The sequence below is a fragment of the Lepisosteus oculatus genome, chromosome 15 (assembly GCF_040954835.1).
Source record: "Lepisosteus oculatus isolate fLepOcu1 chromosome 15, fLepOcu1.hap2, whole genome shotgun sequence".
NCBI classification, from domain to species: Eukaryota; Metazoa; Chordata; class Actinopteri; order Semionotiformes; family Lepisosteidae; genus Lepisosteus; species Lepisosteus oculatus.
This window is the reverse complement of record NC_090710.1, coordinates 7,373,710-7,399,609: the sequence shown is the minus strand read 5'-3', so window position 1 is coordinate 7,399,609 and position 25,900 is coordinate 7,373,710. Positions and strand designations below refer to the sequence as shown.

The following is a 25,900-nucleotide window of genomic DNA, read 5'->3' as shown; positions in this document are numbered from 1 at the left end:
ATAAATGAACTTGGTTATAACTTCTACATTAGATACTCAAAACAAGTACATAACTCTTAGGAATTAAATTGATATCAACTGGTTGGGATAACAATTGAATTCTCGAGCTGTAATGCATTGAAGTTGAATACTCATCCAATCTTTGGGGATTCAGATCTCCTGCGGGCACAAAGAAACAGTTGCAGGCTGTTGCTGTCCAATCCGCGCTCTCTGGCTCGGTGCCAGGCTGTGCTGTGCGGCTCGCGACGGTGCGCTGCTGATGCTCACTGACCGGCTAGTTAGTGTTGGCTTTAACTAGCAAAGTTTATGCACAGGAGAAAAGATGACTGTGGGTCCCAGCAAGTCAGGAAGAGGACCGGTTCGTTCCTGATGAAGAGCTAGTTCTGAATAGTGATTCAGCTGTCCACAGTTCCGACCTGTTCACGAGGCCTGCTGCTGGTGCTAACCTCGTGTGGATCCTCTGGTTACTCTCTGGCAACCTCCGCTCTAGACTCTTAGAACAAAGGAAAGTTCTGGCACTCGGACACACTGGCCGTTCCGTGGTTGTCCGGGCTGAGTCTCAGGATGGTCAGGAGGCGCGCTGCGAGAATGTCCTGCCCTTGGGAGCCTTCTGCTCCTGGGCCGTCCTGCCCTGGAATTCTCCTTTGAATTCCCTTTAGAAAAGTCCACAGAATTCTCCTGAATCTTACTGAATCTCTTCTGAATCTCTCAGGCTCTCTGTGTTGCCTGTTTTTACCTGGAGGAACTTCAGCTCGTTGATTGGCTGAAAGTTCCATGGGCATCAGAGTCCCACGTGGGTTACTCTGCCCTACCAGTCCCTGATTGGTTGATCAAGGTGAGATATGAGTCACTTACTCCTGACATTTAGGAATGCAGTCCAGATGTCCATCTGGCACTCCCTAGACAGATAGGCGCCAATGGATGACCATTGATCATGATAGCCAGGCTTAGCTAAGCGCATCCCCCTTTGGGAGCTGTCCTAGGAAACCTTATCAAAGGAACCTTAAATCAGCCTGCTTGAATAGTTTCTCTGTGGCTGCACCACAGAGATGAACAGAGAAATGGGGCCTCATTTGGGAAAGCTCAGAAACACTTAATAATGCCTTATTAATAAGCCTCGCCGCTACAGTGCAGTCAACTTTACTGAGTGTTATGTGTTCCAAAAATATTTTTTGATATGTCACTAGATAACATACATTCATATAAATAATTAATTAAGTCTTAATTAATTGCTGTCAGATTTGCCATTCATATAACTTTTTTATAATTTTAAGTCAAATTTTATCAATTTATATTATTAATAACAGTACTTCAGACACAGGTGCTGTTAAATCATGTGCCTCTAGCTAAAATGCCAGAGTGCCAAACAGTTTCTCTTATTCTGAGGTCTGGCAGATAACTGCTGTGGTTCAGAAACTATGACAATCAAACTTAAAGAGATATGTGATGATAAAGTAGATAATGGATAGCTTGAAAATCACTTTAATTTCATGGATTGTTAAAGGCACAAATAAGATAAAATGAAAATAGATTTTAAATCATCTAAGAAAACTAGATTGTGATATGGCATTTTTGCAGGGAGCCTATAGATTTAACTGAGAGGGAAGCAAGCTAACCTAATCATCATTGGGTGAAGGAAATCTATTTTTTATTATTTTCTTATAACAGAATGAAGTGTGGTTATACATGAATAAGAAAACTATGCAACATAATGTTGTACATTTATCTTCTGATCCTGAAAGTAACTTTCTCATTTTATTGCCCATTTTTAACAATATAAACATTTGTTAAACAAAATTTTTGAAATACAGTACTACATTCTCACTTTTACCATTGGTAACAGGAGGCAATGGAAGCATTTTATCTTACCAAAATTGTCGTAGTGCTAAATATAGTACAATAGGTAGCAATCTTCCCCCTGGAGCAACATACCAGGCCAGTATCCCAGTACGGTAACTCGAGCTCTGTGATGCTGGCTATGTGGGTCTTTCAGATGAGTGGATAAACCACTCAGGGACCTGACTACTTTGTCACTAAACATTGTACTGTTCATAAGTGTAAGGCTATAACCCTCCATGTACTAGCTAAATTCATCTGTGGGTTTGCTCAATCTGACCAACCTAAGGCTTCTGCATAGCTCGACTGATGAAGCAATTTCACGTTTTTCTTCACCTGACCTGCTGTGTAATGGGGCAGCTGGTGCATAATGGATGCTGCTTGTAACCTAGGTGAGTGCTGCACTTCAGAGGTGAAGGAAGTCAGTCCTTTCCTATTTGTAAAGTAGGTTCCAAGAATTGAAAAAATGTTATAAAAGGCAATTATTATTAATAATAATCCATCTCTTTTCAATGACTCTTTTAGTTCAATACAGGGTCTTTGTGAGAGAGCCTAGCCCAGCAGACTGTGAGTGCAAGTAGAATATACCTTGTATGGGATAATCCTCTGAGAAACATCCCATTCCTCTGCACACTACAAAGAAAGCTCACAAGGCCATGGGCAGAATGTGCAAAACACACAGAAGGCAATCCAGGGCAGAATCAAACCCAGGACCCAAGTGCTGTGAAAGCAACTGTGTAATTATTAATAATAATGATTACTGTCAAAAACGAAATGTCCATTCAGAGTAGAACTTAACATTGTTTTGAAGCTTTCCCAGTAAAAACAATTCCAATTCTCATAAGAGAAGGCTTCTGAATTCCATTGTCCCACCTAACCAATTAATGACGGTATCCTTCATAATAAAATAAAAATGTAGCATCCAAAATCAATGGGTACTTGAATGAAGAATCAGCACATTTACTGTACATGATCCTCTTAAAACAAAATTGAATTCTGAGTTACATATACACACTATAAATATCCAAAACAAGATAAGGTCAGTAATTTGGAAGCACTGCTTTAAGACATGTAGTGAAGTTAGCTCATAAGCTAACTGTAATTTATTCAGCAGATATCTCTGATCACCATTAAGAATTTTTAAACCTAATCTGAAGGAAAACCGTGAGTGATAGAGATGTTCCTCGGAAACAGCAGGTACACACTTGTTGGTGGGTTGTACTGTCTTAAACCTTTGAAATAAGAAAAAAATATTTTTAATCAAACTTATTGAGTATGGAGCCTTTTTTAAACATGCATGTGACTGGGTCTGACAAATCTATTGAATATAGATTCATATAGAATAAAAAGCATATACCTGAAATACTTTCCCATTGCAACAGAAAGGCTACATGTGGCCATTACAACAACCAAATCTGAAAAACCAGTGCTCGTGTGAGTGGCATCCTAAACACTTGGGGCCTGTCTGAAAAAAGTGGTTCTAAGGTCATAAAATCTAGTTCTTTGCAGCCGTGTAATTAACACTTTATTTTGTATTTTCTATCCCTAATATTCTGGAATGTGACAACATAACTCTATCTGACAATAGAAATCTATTTAAATTATTACTGGCTTTAAAAAGATGTACAGTATGATGACCACAAAATATTTGCAAAAAATTATCCTGGATTTCTGCCTTTTGCATGTGCTCAAATGTAGTATAAGCAGTGAAACATATTTGGGATATCTGAAGTTTTTTTTTTTATTTCATAAGAGATTGAATACAATGACCCCAAGAGCTATCAGACGAGTATTGTTGCAGTTGAATTGTCCTTCTTTTGTTTTCACCTTGCTATGAACAAATTATGAATTATTCCTTTTCTTGCAGGTACTTTCCCGAAGTTTTAAACAATGGTCTCACAAACCAAATGAACAACCCGGAAGTTGAGGTGGACATCACAAGACCAGATACCTTCATTCGTCAGCAGATTATGGCACTACGAGTAATGACAAACAAGCTGAAAAATGCATACAATGGGAATGATGTCAATTTTCAGGATGCAAGTATGTATCATTATCATGAACAGAAATCATATTTATTTTTACAACAAGTTAAACTGACTATAGCTGAACAAATTTCAGTTGTTTTAGTATTCCAGCATATTATTGGATTTAAAACCCTTGCAAGTACAGGTAGTAGTTTTTGGTAAAATGTAGCATGAAACACAACCATATCTAATTTTTGTTCTGGATCTGTTCCATCACAAATATCATTTTTCCAAATGATTTAGTGTACAAACATATTACAATCTACAGCCACTTCCTGGACTTAAGAGAAACACATGATAAGCCCTTAAATATCCTGATATGACTTTCATCTGGTTCTCCAGAAGGTGTAAAGCACGTTCTCAATATGCTGAAAACGACTGTTTTCAGGAGGGATATAAACATAAAAATAATGGAAGTGGACAGAACAATTTCTTGATCTGCACTTTTTGTGAAAAGCCTTGAACAAATACTTTTCTCATTGAAATGAATCTAGGTATATAGATAAGAATAGTTGAAAACCTACACAATGGCCTGAAATTAAAAAAAAATAATGGGTTAGAATGACTAGAATCAATAAAAGGGGCAGCTATATACCCTGGTGATACACAATCACTCTATTGACAGGCTTTTCAATTTGCTGAAAATGTAGCTGTAAAAGCCTTTATTTTTACTAAATGTTTATAACTCCATTTGTTATTAATGCTGCTTTACAGGTGATGAAGGCAGTGGTTCAGGAAGTGGCAGTGGCTGTACTGAGGCTTGTGTTACGGAGTTTGACTTTGTCAGTACAGAAGCTCCCGCAGTTGGTGCAGACAAGAGTGAAGAGAAGGCTTCAGCCATCAGACCAAGCTACTCTCTACTACTGACCTTAGTCTTGACATGCACGCTGTTTGCACTACAGAGGCAATGGAGATAATGCTCGTAACCATGTTGATGGACAGCGGGCTTTGCTGTTTTATTCACACCTGAAACAGGACTACAATCTTGGCAGTTAAAACAGATTTTTTCAAAAAGAGAGTGCAGTGCTACAACCTGCTTCCCCATTTCCAAAGAATGCTTGGTGCCATCTTGAAGCAGCTTAAGCCAAACTGCTTTCTCCTCCTCCAGTTCTTTCAGAAGATGTTCTACTGGAGAACAACTTACTATTCAAGACATTATTTTAAAGAAAAAAAATGTATATTTTTTTTCTTTTATATGGAGAAATGTTGAGGTCTTACAGATTTAAGCATTGCCCAAGAAGTCTTTTCAATTCCCCAGGAAAAAAGCTTCCACAAAAAAGTAAAAATCTAAAAAAAAAACTAAGCAAACCTCTAATGTACCACTGTGAGAATGCATTGAAAAGTCATGAGTAACAACTTTAAAGATATGAGCTGTCTGATATTCAAGACTTCTAAATCTAGCCCCAATCTAATTTTAGATATGGGAAATATGGTGTTTTTTTTTGGGGGGGTTACATATACTATAAAACCTCAAGCGATTGTTTTGATAAAGGGACATTTTAACAAAGTTAACTTCAAGCATCTGCATCATCCATGCTTTCATTACCAGAAAGCCACTTATTTCTAGTAAGGGCTGTAGTGACCCTGAACCTAACCCAGTAGCAAAGGGTGAATGGCAGAAATATATCATACAAGAATAAATCTACAGAAACCAACTGATGTAACCGGCATGTCTTAGCATGTGGGTGGAAAGCAGAGCATCTGGAAAAAAAAGGTGCAAAGCAGATGAGAACATCCATTCTACAAACAGAAAGCACCCAGACAGGAATTAGACCCAGGACATAGGAATTGTGAGGCAACAAGATTTGCCCAGCCTTTTAAAACTTGGTATAGAAAAGCAACTTGGAAGTTGGAAAAAGTTCCAACTGAGTTTTCCTAAAACCTATGAACAGTGATTAAGATACACAATGTGTACTGTACTGTGTCAATGTACAGTATATACTGTATATAATATACATGTTTTTTACATTATTATTTACTGGCTTTTAATAAAGGACAGCTCATATCTAATCATTGTTTTGCTAATGGCTATATTCTGTTACTTTAAATGCAATTTATTTTCTACTGGTATTTCATAAAAAAAGTTATTTATAATAGGTTTTTATTCAATGAGTAGCAATTACTGATCTTATTGAAGTGAAAAATGGAAAATGCCCAGCCATTAGACTTTACCTCCAGCCTTTTGGGTGTGCTTTGAATGAAGCCAAGAGTATCAGAATTTCCCAAGCAGCACCTGAGCCATTGTTAAAGGAAACTGCATGTTTGTTGTTTGAATTAGGCCCTTGGTATATTTCACACCTCAGAAAGCAATTCATTTCTCTTTTTTCCTCAAGTCGTTTCTCCTTGCTGACACTGAGCATGCTCACAACAATGGTCTGTGCTGCTGAATATGAAAACCTTTTAATACATGTATTTTTTAAAAGAGGAATCATGCTGCTCAGCTGGAGAATGTTACCTAACAAAATGGGAGCAGAACTTTATTTCACCTTTTTGGTCTTAGTATTAATCATCTATTTTTATAATCACAGATTTTAACTTTTATCTATTAGCTCAGGGTTGACATGTCTGTAAACATGTGAAGTGTTTTGTCAACCGTTTTTTTAACTGCACATGCTAGACTTGCTCTTACTAATTCACTTATCCATCCAGCTATCCAAGGGAAAACAAGTGTTTGTGTCCAAATAATAACAATCCTTCCAGCCTGGCAAGAGATTTGAAAAAAATAACCAAACTCTTTTGTGTCACAGGCTATTCACTATGGATCTATACAATAGGTGTGCCACAATGAAGAGTCATCTATAAGCTGTGCAGAAAATTTAAAAGTCCACCTCAATTCTTGATCAGAAGTCTTATATTTTCTATATAAATATTTCACCAAATAGTAGGTAATGTTTTCAACAACAAACACCACTTTGATTGCTAACACTTGAGAGCATGTGAAATACAGCTCTTTGTTCAATCTTGTGAGATGCAATTTCAACACTAAAAGATAACAGCTTATGTCAGAAATAACCCGAAGCAATCTTTCTGATGTCATAGCTTTTCCAATGCAGAAACAAGTGTTAAGTGACATTTTATTTCCTTCCTATTATATGAAGTCATTTTTCAAGTGTTTGTTTGGTTTAAAAGTGGCAGATATTTTCGAGGCAGTGTTGAAAAGATTCTGAACCATCTTACATCAGAAACTGATGTTGAGCTTCATCTGGCTCCTGCAAAGCATCAGGTGGACATGTAACATTTTGTTTGGACTTGTAAGCAACACGTTGTTTCCTTTATGTGCTACTGCTCACTGCTTTATAGATAAATACATTTGCAGTCCATATCTGCCTTACATGTGTAAAGTGTTACATTGTCGTTAATAAAATGCTTAAAGGTTTTAAGTTTAAATTAAAAACAAAATGTGGTCGTCATGCTATACAAATAGTTTAAAGAGAGATTAGGAGAACCTTTTTTTAACATTTTGTAGCACTTCCATCTATTACTATAATTGTTGGCAATTGACACCACAGTTCTGTGGGCAGAAAGCTAGCAGAAGGAAAATTGGGAAGGCTTAAAAAAATAGAAGGTGTGGAGTGACTTCAGCAGGTGATATAGAATGCAGACTGTACAACACTGTGCAGGTTAGTAAAGTGCTTTTAAAAAGAAGGAAAGAAGATGCAGTGTGGTTCTAATTCTAATGCCACTGAACAGTGGTGAAGCTGAAAGGCATAGCAGAGCTGGAAATGAGAAATTCAAGTGGCAGTGACAACAGAGTAAAGGCTGAATGCACCAGTAAGAATATTCAACAGTGCAGCAAGAGCAGTGACTGTGAAGAGGTTGAATTACTGAAGTTGGCTTTTTCTTCAGAAATGAAAGCCAGCGGAAAAGTAATCTCAAGAGTGGAGTTCCTATTCCAGAAGTTCAAACATCACACAGAAGCTAGCAGCTCTAAAATAGAATTAAAAAAAATAATTATTTGAAACCACATTCTTTACCCTTTAGGTTTTCCATCTAATGCTAAATAATTCATTGGAACTATAAAATTATCTTTACATTTTGTGTATCATGTCTAGGCTGGATTTGTGGTTGTTTTTAGTTTTCTCATTACCAATCTATTTCAAACTACTGCCTGAATGACGGGTAACACATATGTTGGTTAATGAGCGCAAAAGCATTAGAAGAAATAAATAAAATATGTTTATTTGTAACTGATTATGACTTTCACACTGGGACTGAAGCAGTGTGAATGATCCAGAAAACAAAAAATGAATAGGATTAATAAACTGCTTTATATAAAATATTTACTATACTGATTTAGCAAGCGTTTTTCGTTTACATTACATCTGGAATGAGTGATTTACAAAAATGTTGCTTTGTCTTGTTAAAAAAATAGGTTTCTTTACATCAGCAGAAATATTCATTTTGAAAAGCCATGTTAAAAAATATACTACATTACAATTGGTTAGGAAATCCATACAATGACATTTTACTGTGCACAGCAGCATCTAGAGCACTGCTCGAAAAGAAAAGTTACTGTGGAACTGATTTAAGCAAGTATGGTTCAAATACCACACGGCTTACAAGTCGTACAAGCAGACATGCCTTACAATTTTTTTAAAACAATTATAATGGTTTGGATTTGGGTTTTGTTACTCTTTCTTGTATACAGACAAATAATGAAGGTGTGCTAATAAACATTTATTAAAAATTAAGTCTGCTTGATCTGGCTGACTTGCATGTTTTTAAATTATGGAATACTTCTGAGCTTTTTTCTGAACGTTTCTTACAGAACTCTGGTATTTGGTTGTCGTAAATACGTGCTTGTTGCACTGAATGCATTCATGTATTTATGTAAAATAGAAAATGCAGATAAAAATTCAAGTCACATGCTGTATGGGTTACATGATGCATTCAAGTCAAGTACAGTACAATTGCATAGATGATCAATACTTGATGTGCCCACTGCTGGTTTCAAGAAAGCAAGCGGCATGACATAGACTGAAAAAATACCTCTGTAAATGCACCTGCACTGACAGAAATAGATCTCCAGGCAATTCTCAACATATATCCTGAGGCATATGAGAGATTGAGACTTTGACTTAATATTTAGAAGACCAAAATTCTCCATAAACAAAATCCAAATGCACACACTCCAGTGCCAGTCATTCAAATTCAGGATGAGTATCTGATGAATGCAGAGTACACTGGGAGTCATACATCACAGAAGGGATAAACTGCTGTGGAAATCCATCACTTGAGTGCTGCAAGTGCAGACCTTGGTGGAGAAAGTAGATATTTTAACTGAAACCTGACTGAGGGTTTGTCATGCAGTCATCTTTTCTACTTTACTGCAGCGGACTCAAACATGGACCACATATAGAACAAACATATAAGGACTACAGTCCTATTTTTACTGTACATTTGAAGTGGGACAAATGCACAAACATTGTTCTCTCTCAAGCCAACACCACAAGCATTCAAGCTACCATATCATACTATCTGTTCTGTAGGGCTGGTTATGCTGTTTGACTGACAGAATCCTGGCTCCCAAAGAAGGCTCTCATCTCCCTCAATGAAAGAGGAAGAGTTGAGCATAGTCAAGCAAGAGCAAGCATTGTTGCACCCTTGTTCATCCAGTTTTTACCAAAGTCTCCCCAGACTGGATCTTGGTTAGAATTAAGCGGACAAGATAAAGTCAAAACGTACCAACGATCTTTATTTTTCCCCGGACATGGGATGACATCCAAAAACAAGGGTCAGTTTGATAAGATATAATCAAAGTAAATATGACAAAAGCGCACATGAAGAAATACAATATTGATTTCTAGTCAGCGATTTTGGCCCTTGCCAGAATCCGATTGAGAACAAAAATACAAATATACATAGACGCACAAAGATGACAGAATGAAAATGGAAAGCAAGAATGTCAAAGAGATCTGTCATGACCAGATGACATAGTTCACATTCTTATTATTAGACTGTGGTTGGACTCTGTCAAATGTATCTGACCACAGGTGCTTCATCTAATCCAGTGATACAGCAGACCAGTGAAAGAAGTTAATCTGAGATTGGAGAGGAAAGTACAGAATGACACCTGCCAGGCAGTGAGGGACATTATGATGTTGGATGAAGGGATCATGTTAAACATAGGTGATGCTGTAACAATAGGTGGAGAATTGGTCTCATACTTTATGATGTAAAAGGAAACCCGTGCAAGGGAATATCACTGCTGTTGACAATACTTTCAGAGAACCTTTTGTTGCTTCCCTTGTATGGATGCACCCTACCATTCCCAACTGAGCCACAGTACACTGTGTTTTCTAACCAGACATACTTCATTCCATATTCAGGAAGTAACAAGGGATGTATTTTACATGCATATCACAACTTTTCTTTACATCAGAGTCATACAGGTTAACTGGGTGGTGTTGCATAATTAATAATCAGAGGTGAAGATGTGGTACATTTCTAAATGTTGCAATATATATTTATATTCCCATATGTTCTGTAACAGTAAAGATATTGTTTCCCTGCCTGACTGGAAAAGTTTCAATAATTATTTTTTTCATCTGTTTGACAACTTGAAGAGAAACTGGCATACAAAATAAAAGCACTTGCCAAAGCTCAAACTACACTGTTATTTTAAAAAGTTAATATCTTAGAATCTTTGTGAAATAAAACTATTACTTTAAAATCACATAGAATTAACACCAAATAAAATTTAAAGCAGATAATACAACTACTGAATGCTCAACAAGTCATAATCTAGCTTTCACTTGTTTTTCCAAAGTGTCCCAAATACAGTACCATTGAAAATGAAGGGCTTAAGTCTTGATTTTAAAAAAAAAATAAGGAATGGGAAAAAAGCCAAAAAACATATTTGTACTCCTATGACATGACAGCAGAAATAGAGATCTTCAGTGTTCAGATGTCATGTGAGGTGACATTTTCCAGCAGGATTTCTACTAACCCATTACAAGGTAACAGCAGGTATTGGAACGCATTTTAAAGCTCCAGAATACAAGCCATTACTACAGTAAATGACCGCAGAGAGGCAGTTACCATCAGATCCCCTGTAATAAACACTAAAATGTCACAAACATGCAGCTGTTACTATGCCTTGAAAAAAAATAAAATGCTAAACACAAAGTTTGAGTTTGTGCCTTTTACAAAGGCATTTACATTAGCATTCAGAGCACAACAAACCACAACAGACAAATCAAAAAGCCCTTCAATTCTGTTTATTCTTCAAACAAATTTAATTGCACAAAACCCCAGTCTAACAAAAACATCAGTCTAACAAATAATACTCAAAACATACACAAGAGGTCCTTGATTAACAGATCTTTGTAAAGTGTAATAGATATCCTGTAGGGAAGGTGGTTTGTTCAAATCATATTAACAAAAATCAATTAGGACTGACATTCTTATCTCTCCAGATTCTATCAGCATCAATATTAAGCATTCATATATGATGCTGTATAGGAACTTGATTCATTTAAAGAAATCAGTAACAGTTAGAATATGGAACCTGGGCATGGTAGTGATCCAAAACCAACCTACTGCATACAGCAGATGCCAACTTTTCAAAAATCTTGGGGGTGCCCTTCTTCGCATTTCTGAAGCCCTCATTAACAGTATGACCATGTTGAGGAAAACATGTTCTTCTGTTACTTATAGCATCTCTAGTTTTCAGTGAAACAGAATCTCTGTGAATGTGAAGCCTTGAAATACATTTTGCTTTATGCAGAACCTACTACATGTATTTTGCATGGTCATTATTGTTCTAGAAACTTTATGGCAACCGATTCATGCTTCAGAAACATTTCTGTTGCCACTCATCCAATCCAATTAATACAGATTAATGCAGATTCTGCCTGTATAGAAAATTATTCAGTATGAAAGATGAGCCATGAGAACACTTTTACTGAAATGTCCTGCCGTGCTTACGTTTTACTCCAGTACTGGCGCCAGCTTTGTCAAGAGCACTAAGCATATGGCAGATTGCTTCCTGTTACGCTTCCAGAAGTCATTTTAAGTGCAAATACTGAAGTTTGTGGTGTTTGTAGGGCTAGTTCTCAGAATTATATTTGTTTTCTGAAATCTGTCTCTAGTGAAGTTCAATGATTACAAGCAATCATCCTGCACTAAAACATTTTCTGACCAGAACTTTTTCTAATCTGAACATCAGTTAAAATTATTAAATGTCAAATCAAATTAATCATATAGATGTTAACTAACAGTCAAATAACCTGACTACAAAAGTACAAGACTTTATAACAGGATAATAATAGTTATTTAAACTGCGCAAACTGAATCCTATGGTAATCTCCCAAACTCAAAGGAAAAACGCATTCACCCCTTCTTTAACAACATGATTAAAAACACTGGGGGCGCTTGAGGACACATATTGTATAGGTGGCACCTGTGACCTACTGCAATAACTTTGGTGAATTTAGAGAATCTTGGGCAAATCTATTGTAACCTTTGCAAAACTCAGTGTAGTAGCTATGCATTGGCAACATACTGTATGACTATGCTTCTTCGGTGTACTTTTTGTTTGTGAATTCTGCTTTAATGAGTGGTTCAAAGCCACTCTTTTGTCTTTTCTGTAAAAACAGTACCAGCAGGAGGAGAACAACAAGGAGACCCAAGAACACTCCACCCAGAGTAGACCACAGAAGCACTGTAGCAGCAGATTCATCTGTATCTAAAAGAAAAAGAGCAGGAGAGTTAGGAGGTATCAAAGAGGAATTTCAACCAATAGAGCCGCCCTGGATGTTAGCTGCATGAAGCCCTTGTAAAATTTATTGGGACAGTGAATATCTTGGATTTTCACTATGATCCCTCATAATGACCCTGATAAGCACAACTCTTAAGAACAGACTTTTTAAAATAATTAAATTTGATTCTACCTTCATAAGCCATTAAATCAAATTGAGAGCGTTGAATGTACAGTATTTTAAAGAAGGAAAAGTGTTCGGACAATTGGCAGATAGGTGACTCTTGTTAGTCAGACATTCTTCTTGTGTAATTAGGCACTAGTAAAAGAGCTGTGGAAATCCTAGCAACCTGTCTCACTTTGAATTCAGTTTGAAATCATATGAAAACCAAAGAACGTTCTGTTACAGGAACGCAGGCAATACTAAAGCAGAAAGCTAAATCAAGACCACAGCACAGAAAATGCATATGCCAAAATCAACAATATTAAACACAAGTACAACTACCAGTTAGCCAAGAAAAAACATCTGCATTTGATGATAAAAACATTATCACAGCAGTCAAGGAAAACCCCAAAAATAACTGTCGTCACCAAAAATAAAAACAGAATGAAGGTCTGAAGCTGTCGAAATCCACAGACCGAGACAGAAGAATTACAAAGGCTACACAGCATAATGTAAACCTCTCATTAGAATCAAGCACAGGCAAACCACAGAAAAGATTTGAATCTTCTCTGAAGTACAAAGATAAATAAGGAGAATTTTGGAACAACAAAGTATTATGGACAGACAAGACCAAAATAAACCTTTACCAAAAGAGATGGAAAAGTCAAAGCGTACATTAAATGGAACTGTACATGTTCCAAAGAGCAATTCCTCGTCTGAGAAGCATGGTGGAGGTAATGTCTTGCATGGCTGCATCTGGAACTGGCTCACTCATCTATATTGATAGTGTAACTCATGATGGCAGTAGCAGAATAAGTTATCAAATTTACAGAAACATCGTCTGCTTATGTAGAGGAAAATGTTTCCATATGTAGCAGGCTGCACTTCACCATTCAGAGTGGCAATGACCCAAAACATACAGCCAATGCATCCAAGGAGTTACTAAAAAAAAAGTGGAAAAACCTAGACTGGCAAGTCAATTTCTAGATCCAACATATCATGCATATTACATGCCGAACACAGAATTGAAGTCTTAACACTCCATGAACAAGCAAGACCTCAAACAGACTGCAGTAAAGGCTTGGCACAGTATCACAAAGGAGCGTGTCGTTGACTTTAAGCAGTTACTTTTCTAGTGACAAATGCATATTGCTTGATTGTAAGGCAAAAATAAATGTTTAACTCTGGCCATGTGTTAAACATGTGTCTCTGTGTCACCAGGCATAACTCAAACTCCATCATTAAGTTTGCGGACGATACAACAGTCATTGGCCTGATCACAGATGGTGAGGAGTCTGCATACAGGGAGGAGGTTGAAACCCTGACAGCATGGTGCCAGGAGAATAACCTTTCTCTTAACATCAGTAAGACAAAGGAGATGATTGTGGACTATAGGAAACATCAGGGAGGAGACCACACACCTATTTACATCAATGGGACTGCAGAGGAGAGGGTCAGCAGTTTTAAGTTCCTGGGAGTTAACATCTCAGAGGACTTAACCTGGACCCACCACACCAACATAATGGTCAAGACAGCACGGCAGCGCCTGTTCTTTCTACGCAGGCTAAAGAAGTTCGGCATGCCGTCACATATCCAGGCCAACTTCTACAGGTGCACTATTGAGAGCATCCTGACTGGTTGCATCACTGCCTGGCATGGGAACTGCTCTGCCCGGGACTGTAAAGGCCAGGTCCATTCTCAAGGACCCCAGTCATCCCCGTCACAAACTGTTTTCCGTCCTGCCGTCTGGTAAACGGTACCAAAGCATTCGGTCCAAGTCCAACAGACTACGGAACAGCTTCTACCTCCAGGCAATAAGACTGCTACTGTAAATAGCCAACCTGCAGCTCCTTTAGCAAATCACCTGTAATGGCTACATGGACACACAGTTTTCACTGTATTCAGCATAACTGCACTACATGTATATATTGCATACACCATGGACACATAACAGCTCTACTCATATTGAGTTTTATTCAATTTAAAAAATGTAACCTCAGTTTAGTGATTTTTGTGTTTTTGTGAATTTTGTGATTCTTGTGAGCTCGCAGAAAAAGACATTTCATTGCCAGCAACTACTGCTGCACACCGTATTGTTGTGCATTTGATAAATAAACTTTGACTTGACTTGAATTGATCCCAAAACATTTGAATTGCACTATATATCAACATGACTTTAAATGACAGATATAAAGTTCTAGAAAGATGTAATTCTAGGATGTTTAAAGTCAGACTGATAGAAAATTGAAGTGTTTTAGAAACATTTTAAATGGTAAAGATGGCAAACGATAAAGACAAATTCTGTGAAAGTAAGCCAAATTATTTTCTCTGTTGTCAAAACCACACAGCTTCCAATCATAAGCTATAGGTCAAAAATGCTTTTCACCTGAGTAGTAAAATTTAGTTCATCAAACATCAGTTACCTGAAAGATCAACAGCATAAGAATACCCCAATTCTTCTGAAGTTACAAAGATTTCCTCATTGGTTACAGGTGGGAAAAATGGTACCATGTTGTAATCTCTGTTATGACCAATAGGAGCCATTTCATCAGGCAGGCTGGAATTTGGAGGAACAAACCGCTTCATCCACTCATCAAAGATGGCATCAGTAAAGGCATGCAGCACCTATGAAGAACGAGCATCCAACAGTTAAAACAAAGCAACAGTACAGTATTCACTTCTCTTCAACATACTGGTCTAAGAACTTGAAGTATATAGCTCATGTTATGGATCAGTGGCACTCAGTCCTGGTTTTACAGAGCAAATTAGTCTTCTGGTTCCATTTGCCTTGTTTGTAATGAATTAATTGAACCTAATAATTGGTCTTGATAAACCAGCATTTCCAAGGCAGTAGCATGAATAGTTTAAATTATCTGTAAAACCTATATGACAATGGTTGTCCTGGACTAGAACAAAGGAACATTAACTTAATATTCAAGTGACATCAACTGAAACTGAAATGACACATGAGGGCTGCAGTGCTTTTGTTATATATCGGAATCTAATGGAGGAGGAAATAATGCCTTGAAAATAAAAGATAATGAAGGCTCTTGGCATCTGAAATTTTTCCGAAACAATGCAGATAATCACAAAATGTAAAGGGGACTAAAGAAAAACACTGGCAATACAAATATGATCAAATTGTTCACTTTCTTACCACAAAAATGGGATCATTGGCAGCAGAATGGGACAAAGCATTAGTTCCATTGAGGAAAGTGTGGACAAGGTTGTGAAGACTGGACACAGATGACTCTAATTCACCAGTTGGAGCATCATAGCCTTCCAAAGCATTTCTGAATGAACAAGAAAAATATTAAGATAAGCAATTAAGAATCTGATTTTATGGCATTATTTTGCTCCCTCTTTACCTGCACTAACAATCTGCACAAGGATTAAGAATTCTTAAAACTAAAAAAAAATGCAATTAAGGTATGGATGTTTATAGTTATTATGTAGCAATGAACTTAACATTCATGTGACACTGAAACTGAAATGAAATGGAAATGGAAGGAGTACGTTGAACACAATAACCAAGTTTAGAGGCGTGAAAATGAAATGATGAAAAACCTACTAGAAATCTAACTTGCTTAGTTCATTACATGTTTATGAATCATGATACAAAACGGGACTTCAATAATACATTTGAATACACAGGTTTTTCCCAATGGAGTCATTGAGCAAGCCCATGAACTACTTGTTCAAAAACTTAAACCAGTTTCTCATCTGACTTCTGCTAGATTTTCCTCACAGCTTGAAAACCACTTCATGGACTTCTTCCATTGATCTATCCATTAGCTGAAAGCTACTAATTCCGCACCAGAGTTACAGCAACCCAGAGCCTATCACACAAGCATGAGATGTGAAGAGGGAGTATGCGTTGGATATGTAGGAAGATCACACACAGTTTTGAGTCACTGATCAACCTACTGAGCATGTCTTTAAAAGGTAGGAGGAAACCCTGGAGAAAACCTTCTTTTGTAAAAAAAAAAAGGGTTGGGAAAAATTCTATTAACCAACAGGAATCAAGAATAAAATATTAATAAAGGTTCTACATCATATGCTAGAAGCAGCCATTTTGTCCTTTGTCTTAAAATAAATGTTGTTCAAACCGAACTATAATATACATGTGATATCTGCCATTTCCCTGGCCCCCAGAGGACACCCAGCCAAGCTCTGACATATAAAAAAAAATTAAGTGAAGTGCATTAAAATTGAAATGGTGTATCACCTTTTATGAATGGAAATTTTATTTTGCAGAAAAGAACGCATAATAGTTCAGTTTCAAAGTCAGCAAATATAACCAGCAAAAGACCAAAATGTGCTTTAATTTAAGATCAAAGAAAGTATTTAATATGTAATCCACATTTTGGCCATTCACCCGTTTCTCATATGAATATATAGCGTGGTGATTGAAGATTCATATCATACTCATCTCTATACCATATGTTGGAAATAGAGTAGTCCATATCATGGAAATAATTAACTTGCTTTCTTTTATTGCTTGTGATTGAAGACATTTTTTTTTACAAACTATATCTTGCACAATCTCCATGTTTCATTCGGAAGAAATGTATTCCTGTTCCCCGATTATCTTCCAGGTGAATAAAACAATGACTACTTTTAATTAAATAAGTGATTAAAAAACAGCTGATCACGCAGTCATGCACACTGGAAAATTAAACCTGCATCTGCATCTTCAAATGACTTCAAAATGTAATGCAAGAGATTTCTTTTCTCCTGTATATGCTACACATCTTTCATCATTTTTTTAAATATATTTTAGGAATGCAAAACATCCTTTTTTGTGCTACTCTGATTATAAAACTGTTTCTTTTTGTGCTATGACTTAAAGCAGTTCTATTTAATCCTTTGCAATAGTGAATTTTCCAGGACTGCATGTGTAACCTTAAGCCTCAATGTACATTCTTCAGTATAGTCCATAGGGTATCCTTTTATACAGTAAACATTTTTGTTCAAATAGTTGATGAAAAGAAAATACTGAAAAATTTTGTGTATAGTTACTTTCCAAAAACGTAAAATCTAGCTTTGAATTTTTTTACAAAGTACAGCTAGGGTACATGGTGAAAACCAAGAAGTGAAATGAATTCATTTTTGTTTTTAAATCTTTCACTTACAAGTTTTTCGTATAATAACTCCATAACAGATAAGTTCACTGAGCATGGATATTTAATGTAGTGTGGCACAGTTCCTTTTCAATTTTGTTTAATAAGATACAGTAAATGCATACTGAGTGCATCTGATCACATGCTGATAAGTAGGTAGATTTTCTTGAATTTCAGTCCTTTAATTTGAAGCACAAGCTGAGATTGAAAATGACTACTATATAAAGTTATATGGTTTGCATTTGTAAAATGGTGACGCAATGATTAGCATTGATATGTTGCAGTGCTGGAGTTCCGGGTACCATTCCAGACTTGGGATGCGATCTGCATGGATTTTTTATGTTCTTCCCAAGCCTGCATAGGTTTCCTCCCACATTCCAAAAACATATGGATAGGTTAACTGGGTTCTGGGAAAATTGGCCCTGGTATGAATGTGTTTGTGTCTGTGTGTGCCCTGTGATGGACTGACATCTCATCAAGAGTGAACCCTGCTTTATGCTCATTGCTGGCTGAGACAGGATTTGGCTCCCCTGAAACCCTGAATTGGAAAATAAGTTAAAAAACAAATGGTTTAAGAAATAATCCTTACTTGTATAGAGCTTTTCCGGACATTTCACTCAAAGCTCTTTACAGGTAATGAGGACTCTGCTCCACCACCACCAATATGTAGCACCCACCTGGATGATGCAATGGATGCCACAGTACACCAGTACACTCACCACACATCAACTATCAGTGGGGAGGAGAACAGAGTGATGAAGCCAATTCATAGATGGGGATTAATAGATGGCCATGATTGGAAAAAGCCAGGGGAATTTTAGCCAGGACTTTTCAACAAACACCCTGGGATTTTTAATGACCTCGGTTCTACATCTTATCCGAAGGACGGCACCTGCTTACAGTATAGTATCCCCAACACTATACTGAGGCATTAGGACCCACACAGACAGCAGGGTGAGCACTCCCTACTGATCCAACTAACACCTCTTCCAGCAGCAACTTTAGATTTTCCAGGAGGTCTCCCATCCAGGTTCTGTACAGGTTCACACCTGCTTAGCGTCAATAAGTTCCCAACTATGAGTTCCAGCTGCTGGATAGTTTGCTTTTGTCAAACAAAGCTTAACATGCAAATTTAAGTTAAACAGCTAGTCTGCCTCAACTGGAGTAACTTTTAGACTGATACTTAAAAAATGATGCTAACATGAAATGTAAAATTATATTTTGTGTTTCTGATGGTAACAATTTGCTTATTTGACTACAATATAATTTGGAATATTGCAACAATTATTTCTCCATCAAAATACTTTGATTCAATTTAATAGTTCAGAATGAATTATGCTTATTTGCAAAATTATACAAGTCATGCTTGATAATAGGTATTCTCAAAGAATGTTCTTAAGTTATGATTTAATATAAGCCACATTTCCCAATTGTTTCAATTCCATGAAATGATATAAGGTGTATTTACTCAGAGTTTCCACTAGAGGACAGGTGTGAGACCAGAAGTAATGATATCTTTGAAAATGCTGCGCTTTATACTGTATATCTACTGTATGCCACAGTTTAGTTACCTTTAAAATAGCGTTTTAGATAAAAATCAACGTGTTTCAGAACTGTTACTTTTGTATACCTTTGCAATGAAGCAAATATTATGAAGCTTTTAACAGAATATCCATCTATACCACATAAACTACATTAAAATTGTTAATACAGCAATTTAAGAAAATTACCTGAAACTAAAAGTTGAGTTTGTGAAAAAAGGAGGACTGTCAAAGTCCCGAAGGTTGAGACAACTTCTGACATCATTCATAGTTGGTAAACTGAAGTTCCTCGTACTAAACTGATCTCTCCTCAGAAAACCTTCATTTGTTCCATTACATAGGGTGACCAGACGGTTGTAATCATCCAAACTGCAAAAAAAAAATGTATCAGCTGTAAACGAAATCTTGCTGAATAGCTCAAGCATATATTAAAACAGTTGAGTTTATGCAAGTACCGTGAATGCAAAACTTTTGAAACTAGCTTTTTATTTAATGGTTTACACACCAATGTACACTTTGAAGGCATTAATTGATTTACCATCTAACCAGTATGAATTTCTGTTTTTAGATTTTAATTTTACATCATTTTTATTAACTACTGTTTTAATGTTGTTACTCTATTCATGCATAACTAGTTATTGTATTTCTGACATTCTGAACCAGAACACTGGATTTCTGCTACACACAGCAAAATACAGGAGCTTTTAATAAAAGTGTTAAGCATTTATAAGATTTAAAGCTGTGCACATTTGTACACGTTTACTTTCATGCTTACCTGTTGCAAACAATTTCCCAGTTTGAGAACCTTGACTGAGGACTGACGAGAGACGGGTCATTGGAGCTGCGTCCTCCCAAGAGAGAGTCAGTGCACACATCGCATTCACTCAATCCTGTAGCGAAGTTCCAATACGGAATGGCAAAGTTCTCATTCCGAGTCAGCTTCTGCAAGATGGGGAAAAAAACAGATAATACTTAACAGATAAAAATGCCTAAGACATAAAGAAAGAGGAAGAAATACAAATAATTTGATTGGCTTTAAAGTTAGACAAATATTTTAGGTTAGCCTGCACAGCATCACAACATTTTCATCTATTGTTAACAGTAACAGCTTAATATAATCACTGACTGTTTGTGTGTAAAAACTTAGTATGTGCAAGTACTACATATCTTTTTATGACTGGAATGCTATTAAAGAAAAAAATGTATTACTGTGGTGTGTATTGGAGAATATAAAACAACCAAAGTGAAATTTCTTCAAGGTGGATACAAGAATTTTCTTCCTGATGTTGCACTTCCTGAACCTGAATAATATATCTCCCTTCTGAGCAATAAGCCTCTTTTACACTCATCACTGCTTTACATTACAATACAACATTATTTTATAACTCTTGCAAGCTATTTTTTTTCAGTCAAGGGTGTAACAATTTTGTTTTAGGAAACACAATAAAAAAGCGCAAAAAAAGGTAAAGCACTGACAGAAAATACATTTTTCTGGCCACTAAGAGGTAAAGCAAAAAATATCATCTGCCCATAAAACAATTAAAAAGTTAAACTAGCAGTGTTAAATAACACATTGCTAGCCAGGAGAAATTGTGTACAATTAATATTACAGTTCTGAACTGAGACCCCAGGGATTTAGTTTTATGTATAAAGTATCAGAAGCATAATCTAACCTGCAGATCTCTTTCCAGCTGAAGTAGATGGTATCTGTGCCAGGTGATGAAAGCTGGTCCTTTGTGTGAAAAGTCAATTGCTTTGAATGGACGACCTGGTCCTTTGGTAGAGAAGCAGAGAAATTGGCCAAATAACAAAAGCTGTAAACATTCTTTTCCTTTATATGAACATTTAATGCTGAATTGTCACCCTGTTTCTCTTTCCTCTTTGTTCAATGTTGTAAAATACTCAGGTTTCCAAAACATTTTACAGTTATTTTACCTCTTTTTACTCTCTTAAAGATGTACCCTGGTTATCTCATAGTCTATTCCCTTTACAAAGAACAACGTTCAGTTCTTTTAGCCTGTTAGTGCAGGATGTTCATTTAAGCCCTGGAACATAGCTGATTGCTGGCCTGATTCTAGATGAACAATATCTTTATATCGATCACAGTGTGCCATATATTCTATAAGATGGTTTTACCATTCAATTTTAACATAATAGAGTGCTCTCAATTTGACAAAGATCAGCGGAGCCAACCATACCTCTCCCCTCACTTCTAATATAACCAGTTTCTCAAAAATAACCTGCAATTGAGAGACTGTTATTATTAACTATTATCTACTGGTCCTATCTGGTCGTGCTAAGCATAGAGGTGTTTTCCAGGGGACTCTAACAATAAACCTCCTTTTCTGCATTTATATTTTATGTTTTAGATATCGGAATGTAACACTCTGTACTTAAATATTACACCTCATTAAAGCACTTTGAGAAGCCACCTTTAAAGGCGCTATATAAAATAAAGTTTATTATTATTATAAGTCTTCATTAAATGTCACCTGCCGGTTGTTTGCCCAGTCTTGTATTTCATCAAGATCTTTTTGTGGTCAATTTGCTACCTCTACAGTGTTGGCTAATACTTCTTTTTTTGGTATTGTCTGCAAATGTGACTAACTGCAAATTCCACAAAAGCATCTGAATAGCATCTCTTATTTCCCAAGTACATTTGATAAGATACCAGTTGAGTTATTTTAATACCCCAAACCTTTCTGCCTCTTCTATGCTTGCATCATTTAATAAAGAATTTGCACTTTGTCGCTGCCTGAGGCATGTTGTTGACTTCTTCTTTAGTGAGCACTTGAGTGAAATCCACATTTAGTACATCAACCATTTCCATTTTATTGTCTAGACATTTCTCATTATTGTCCCGGTTTCATTTGACTTCATCCTTTACGGTTCCTTTGCTGTTATAATACTGAAAAAACCTATTTATTTTAGCCTCTACTGTAATATACCTTTCCATCTCTTGCCCTTTCTAAGATCATTTTGCCCATGCTTGCAATTCATTGCTTTCCCTTTCTTTAACTGAACCATGTTTATTCAATTGTTTTATTCATGCTTTCATTTTTCCTGACTGATTTGTTAAATCATTTGAGATACTTGGTTAACTTTTCATTTCCTCACACGTGGGAGTTGACTGCTGACTGGGACAAAGCCTTTCAAAATACTGAACACCAGAACCAAGTTCCCATGTAAACTTCAATTCACTCTGAGTCTCACATTTCCTTCTTGAATTAATCAAGAAGCCCTTTCTTGTACTGTGTCTAGAGCAGCAATATCTTTCTTGTAATATGGTAAACACAATATGAACACAATATTCCAAGTGAGGGCTAACTGATGGATTGTATAATTCTAACATGATTTCCCTAGACTTCAATTCTACAATACTATTAACAACATATCCAAGCATTTCAATGGTCTTTTTATTATTGCCTTTCACTGTTTAGACATAAAAAGTGATTAATCCATATAAATCCCTTTTTTTGTCATGTATTGTTTTTCCCATTTTAGTGCCACTCATTTGACACATAAAATTCATATTACTGCCCCTCGTGTGCAATGCCTTGCCTTTATCCCCATTATACCACATAGTGTACTTGTACCATAACATGCGGATACTTCTGTCCCTTTCCATTTGTAAAACATATTATGAACTTATTTTAAGTAACTATAAAAATGACTTAACATATAGAGAATATTGCTTACAGCTTATTATTAAAAATATTTTAATTTATAGTACTCACCTAGAAGTGTGTCTCTGACAGAGTAGTAGTGAAGCCACACAAAATAGTTATAGATTGTGATGTTGGCAAACTGTGGCTCATTCCCACTGGGTCCCAGCAGGCCCAGCCAGTGCTGGGTGGCAATGACATAGTCTGGATGGACGGTGTTCTTTGCCTGATCCAGGACATCGAGGAACTCCGCCAGCTCTGCGGCACTCAGAGTGTGGATGTTCTTTCGTACTACAGGAGGCTTTCGCTGTTCACAGTTCGGCCCAATCCAGCCGAATTTACACTCTCCACAATTGTACCCAGCAAAGTTCCCTAGTTAAATATATAATTTCACACCAAAAGTGACAATTAAAACTTCTCAGCAATTTTAAAATGCATACGCCAAACAGTAGACTTGGTTTTATGCATAGTACTTTCTTCCTACAATAAGTGAATCATCTGTGGTGTAAAACAATGGTAAAATATAGTAAATGAAATACATTAAAGAAACTAAAATTCAGAGAATTGAAAGAGGTTAACTACCAGCTGCTAGCTACTAGTTAAATGATTTTATTAAGGTACCTATATTTTGTTTGCACCAATTTATGTTTTGTTCACATTTTTGATAGCGCATTGCTGGTTAAAAAGTACCCAGTTATTTAAAGAATCTACACATTGCTTTCTGGAAAAAAAAATGTTTGCACAAGTAACTCCAGATGACAAAAACATTCTGTTTTCTTAACATATCCTAATCACATATAAATAATTACTGGCGTAGATCTAATGTGCACATTATTAAGAGTTTAACTTGTATGAGTTATCCGCTATTAATGAAAGTGCAGCCAACGCCGGAGAAAGCATTTTTGCGGATGTACAAATAACAACCACTAACCACTAACCACTAATTTATTTCAGGAACATAGCGCTCTGAAGCAAAATGTTACGAAGGCAGCTAGAGCAAATTGATTGATTGATTGATTGATTGATTGATTAGGCTAAAGCAGGGATTTTCAAGCTGGACCCTTGATGGGGGCAGGTCTTCAGAGACTGTCCAGGAGTCCCCAGAAACAAAGGAAACCTTTTCACCAAAAATCTAGATTTGCCAGTACTCAACACTATCTTACAGTGTTACAAGTACTAACATAAGGAGCACGGCAGATATGCTGACCTGCATTTAAATACTGCAAAATAAATTGTAGACTAGAATTATTTATAATAAGATTTCCATTAGTTTACATACTTGTCCTCATTGAATGTGATTTATTGAAAATGTTTCCACAAGCTAGACAAGTTTGAAAACCTGAATTATACAAGGTGAACTACCTTCTTAGTTACCTCACAGAGCATCAAGTTAGATTCTGGATAGATTTGGGGAGCAGATTTTGACATTTTATTGTACTGTTTAGTAGAAAATTTGGAAAAAGTGCATTTATTTATAGTCAATTTATTAATCATTCTTGGTAAAATTCACATCCATAAATCCAAATGGTCTAATCATACTCCCCTTTTTAGTTCTTTTGAGGTGGAGCTGAAACACTATTTAAATTCTATGAAAAATGTGAGAAATAATAAAGCACGGAAAACATATGATATATGTAAAAAATACAATTTTATCATATAACTTACTTATTACCTCTGGCGGTTAACTATTTTATTTTCTTTTTGTGTTTGTTCTCTTGTACCTAATTTGATCCTCTGATTGTATTTCTATTTGTAAATTCTTTACAAATTTAATAAAAAATTATTTAAAAAAAATAGATTTGGGGAGCACGTGTTACAGTAGCTCATGATAACTCTCCTCACGGTTCTGTGGACTTATGCCAAAACGTTTTTTGAACATCAAGCCATGTGTTAAAATATCAAAGCCAAAACTCATCTTGTGTTTTACAATTAAAACAGATCGAAGCATTTACCCGAGCACCTGCAGGTCCGGTTGAAGAACTTCAAAGGCCATCTTTCCCTGTCATCGACATTTCGCAATTGGTAAGGTCCGCTCCAGGGTTTGTCGACCACTCGCACATTTGTACAGTTTCCTCGCCCTGACAAAGCCCCACATATGTCTGCGGGATTCGAGCTAAGAAGAGGGCAGCACTGCTTTGAGACAATCGCTTCTACCGTAGAGCAAGCTCTGGGAAACTGAGCTCCCACGAAACTCTGTGAGCTGAAAAACCAAAGCATGAAAGCAATTAGCGTTCTCGGCATCTCGCCAATCTGAGTAGAAAATGTTAACGCTCCTCTAAAGTTTAACTACGTATCAAATTGGTTTAACACTGATGCGGCAATTTAACACTTATAAAAACTTGAAATGTAGCCTGAACTTGATAAAATTAGTGTGCAGTAATAAAAACAGTCTATCTTAAATTCGACACAGTATAAAGCCTGCCTTTCTCATTTGCCAATTCACTATCTCACACGCATTACGGGTTTTGCTCACAGCCCTAAATAATGTGGTCGATTTATATATTGGCGCGGAGCTAGTTAGAAGGATTAAGTCAAAACGGGGTCCCGTGGTTATCACCTGACTAGTGATTAATACATTATCTCAGATGATGTTGGTTAGGGGGGCTCCACATAGCACAGAGAGCTCTTTTCCCCCCACTTTTCATTCTTGTACATTTTTGTGTCTGTCGGAGTAGGTGCACGAGTTTTCATATTTTAATCTTAGTTAACCATATGCTAAAAAAAATGCAATACATGATTAAAAACGAAATATAAGAAACTTCGAATCTTATATTTACGGAAGTTCATTTTGCATTAAAAAATAGAAAAATAGGCGACATAAATTTCATTGTCAAGTATTAGATA

General features: G+C 36.4%; 2 protein-coding genes across 3 annotated transcripts in view; one reads left to right on the top strand and one right to left on the bottom strand.

The window, feature by feature from the left end:
- The window catches only part of gpc6a (glypican 6a), a 338,150-nt gene extending 329,596 nt beyond the window's left edge, over positions 1-8,554 (top strand). For both annotated transcript variants that reach the window (XM_006638995.3, XM_015363660.2), the window contains 2 exons: positions 3,704-3,879; positions 4,578-8,554. In XM_006638995.3, coding sequence (XP_006639058.1) covers positions 3,704-3,879; positions 4,578-4,780 — 379 coding nt within the window. In that variant the 3' untranslated portion in view covers positions 4,781-8,554. The remainder of the gene's footprint in view (positions 1-3,703; positions 3,880-4,577) is intronic.
- Positions 8,555-11,067: 2,513 nt separating this feature from the next.
- dct (dopachrome tautomerase) lies at positions 11,068-25,588 on the bottom strand. The gene is made up of 8 exons (XM_006639000.3): positions 25,009-25,588; positions 23,129-23,428; positions 21,065-21,165; positions 20,167-20,333; positions 19,581-19,760; positions 15,885-16,020; positions 15,151-15,352; positions 11,068-12,552 (listed from the first exon to the last, which is right to left on the bottom strand). The coding sequence occupies exons 1-8, from the start codon at positions 25,295-25,297 to the stop codon at positions 12,377-12,379; spliced, it is 1,551 nt and encodes a 516-aa protein (XP_006639063.1). The 5' UTR covers positions 25,298-25,588; the 3' UTR covers positions 11,068-12,376.
- Positions 25,589-25,900: the final 312 nt, after the last annotated feature.

Excerpts from the sequence above, each read along its gene's own strand:
- dct (XM_006639000.3), bottom strand. The coding sequence starts at position 25,297 with ATGCCGAGAACGCTAATTGCTTTCATGCTTTGGTTTTTCAGCTCACAG. Across the intron at positions 20,334-21,064 it reads AGCTGGAAAGAGATCTGCAG|AAGCTGACTCGGAATGAGAA; the intron begins GTTAGATTATGC and ends CCCATCTTGCAG. Across the intron at positions 12,553-15,150 it reads TTATGCTGTTGATCTTTCAG|ATACAGATGAATCTGCTGCT; the intron begins GTAACTGATGTT and ends TTTTTCTTTTAG.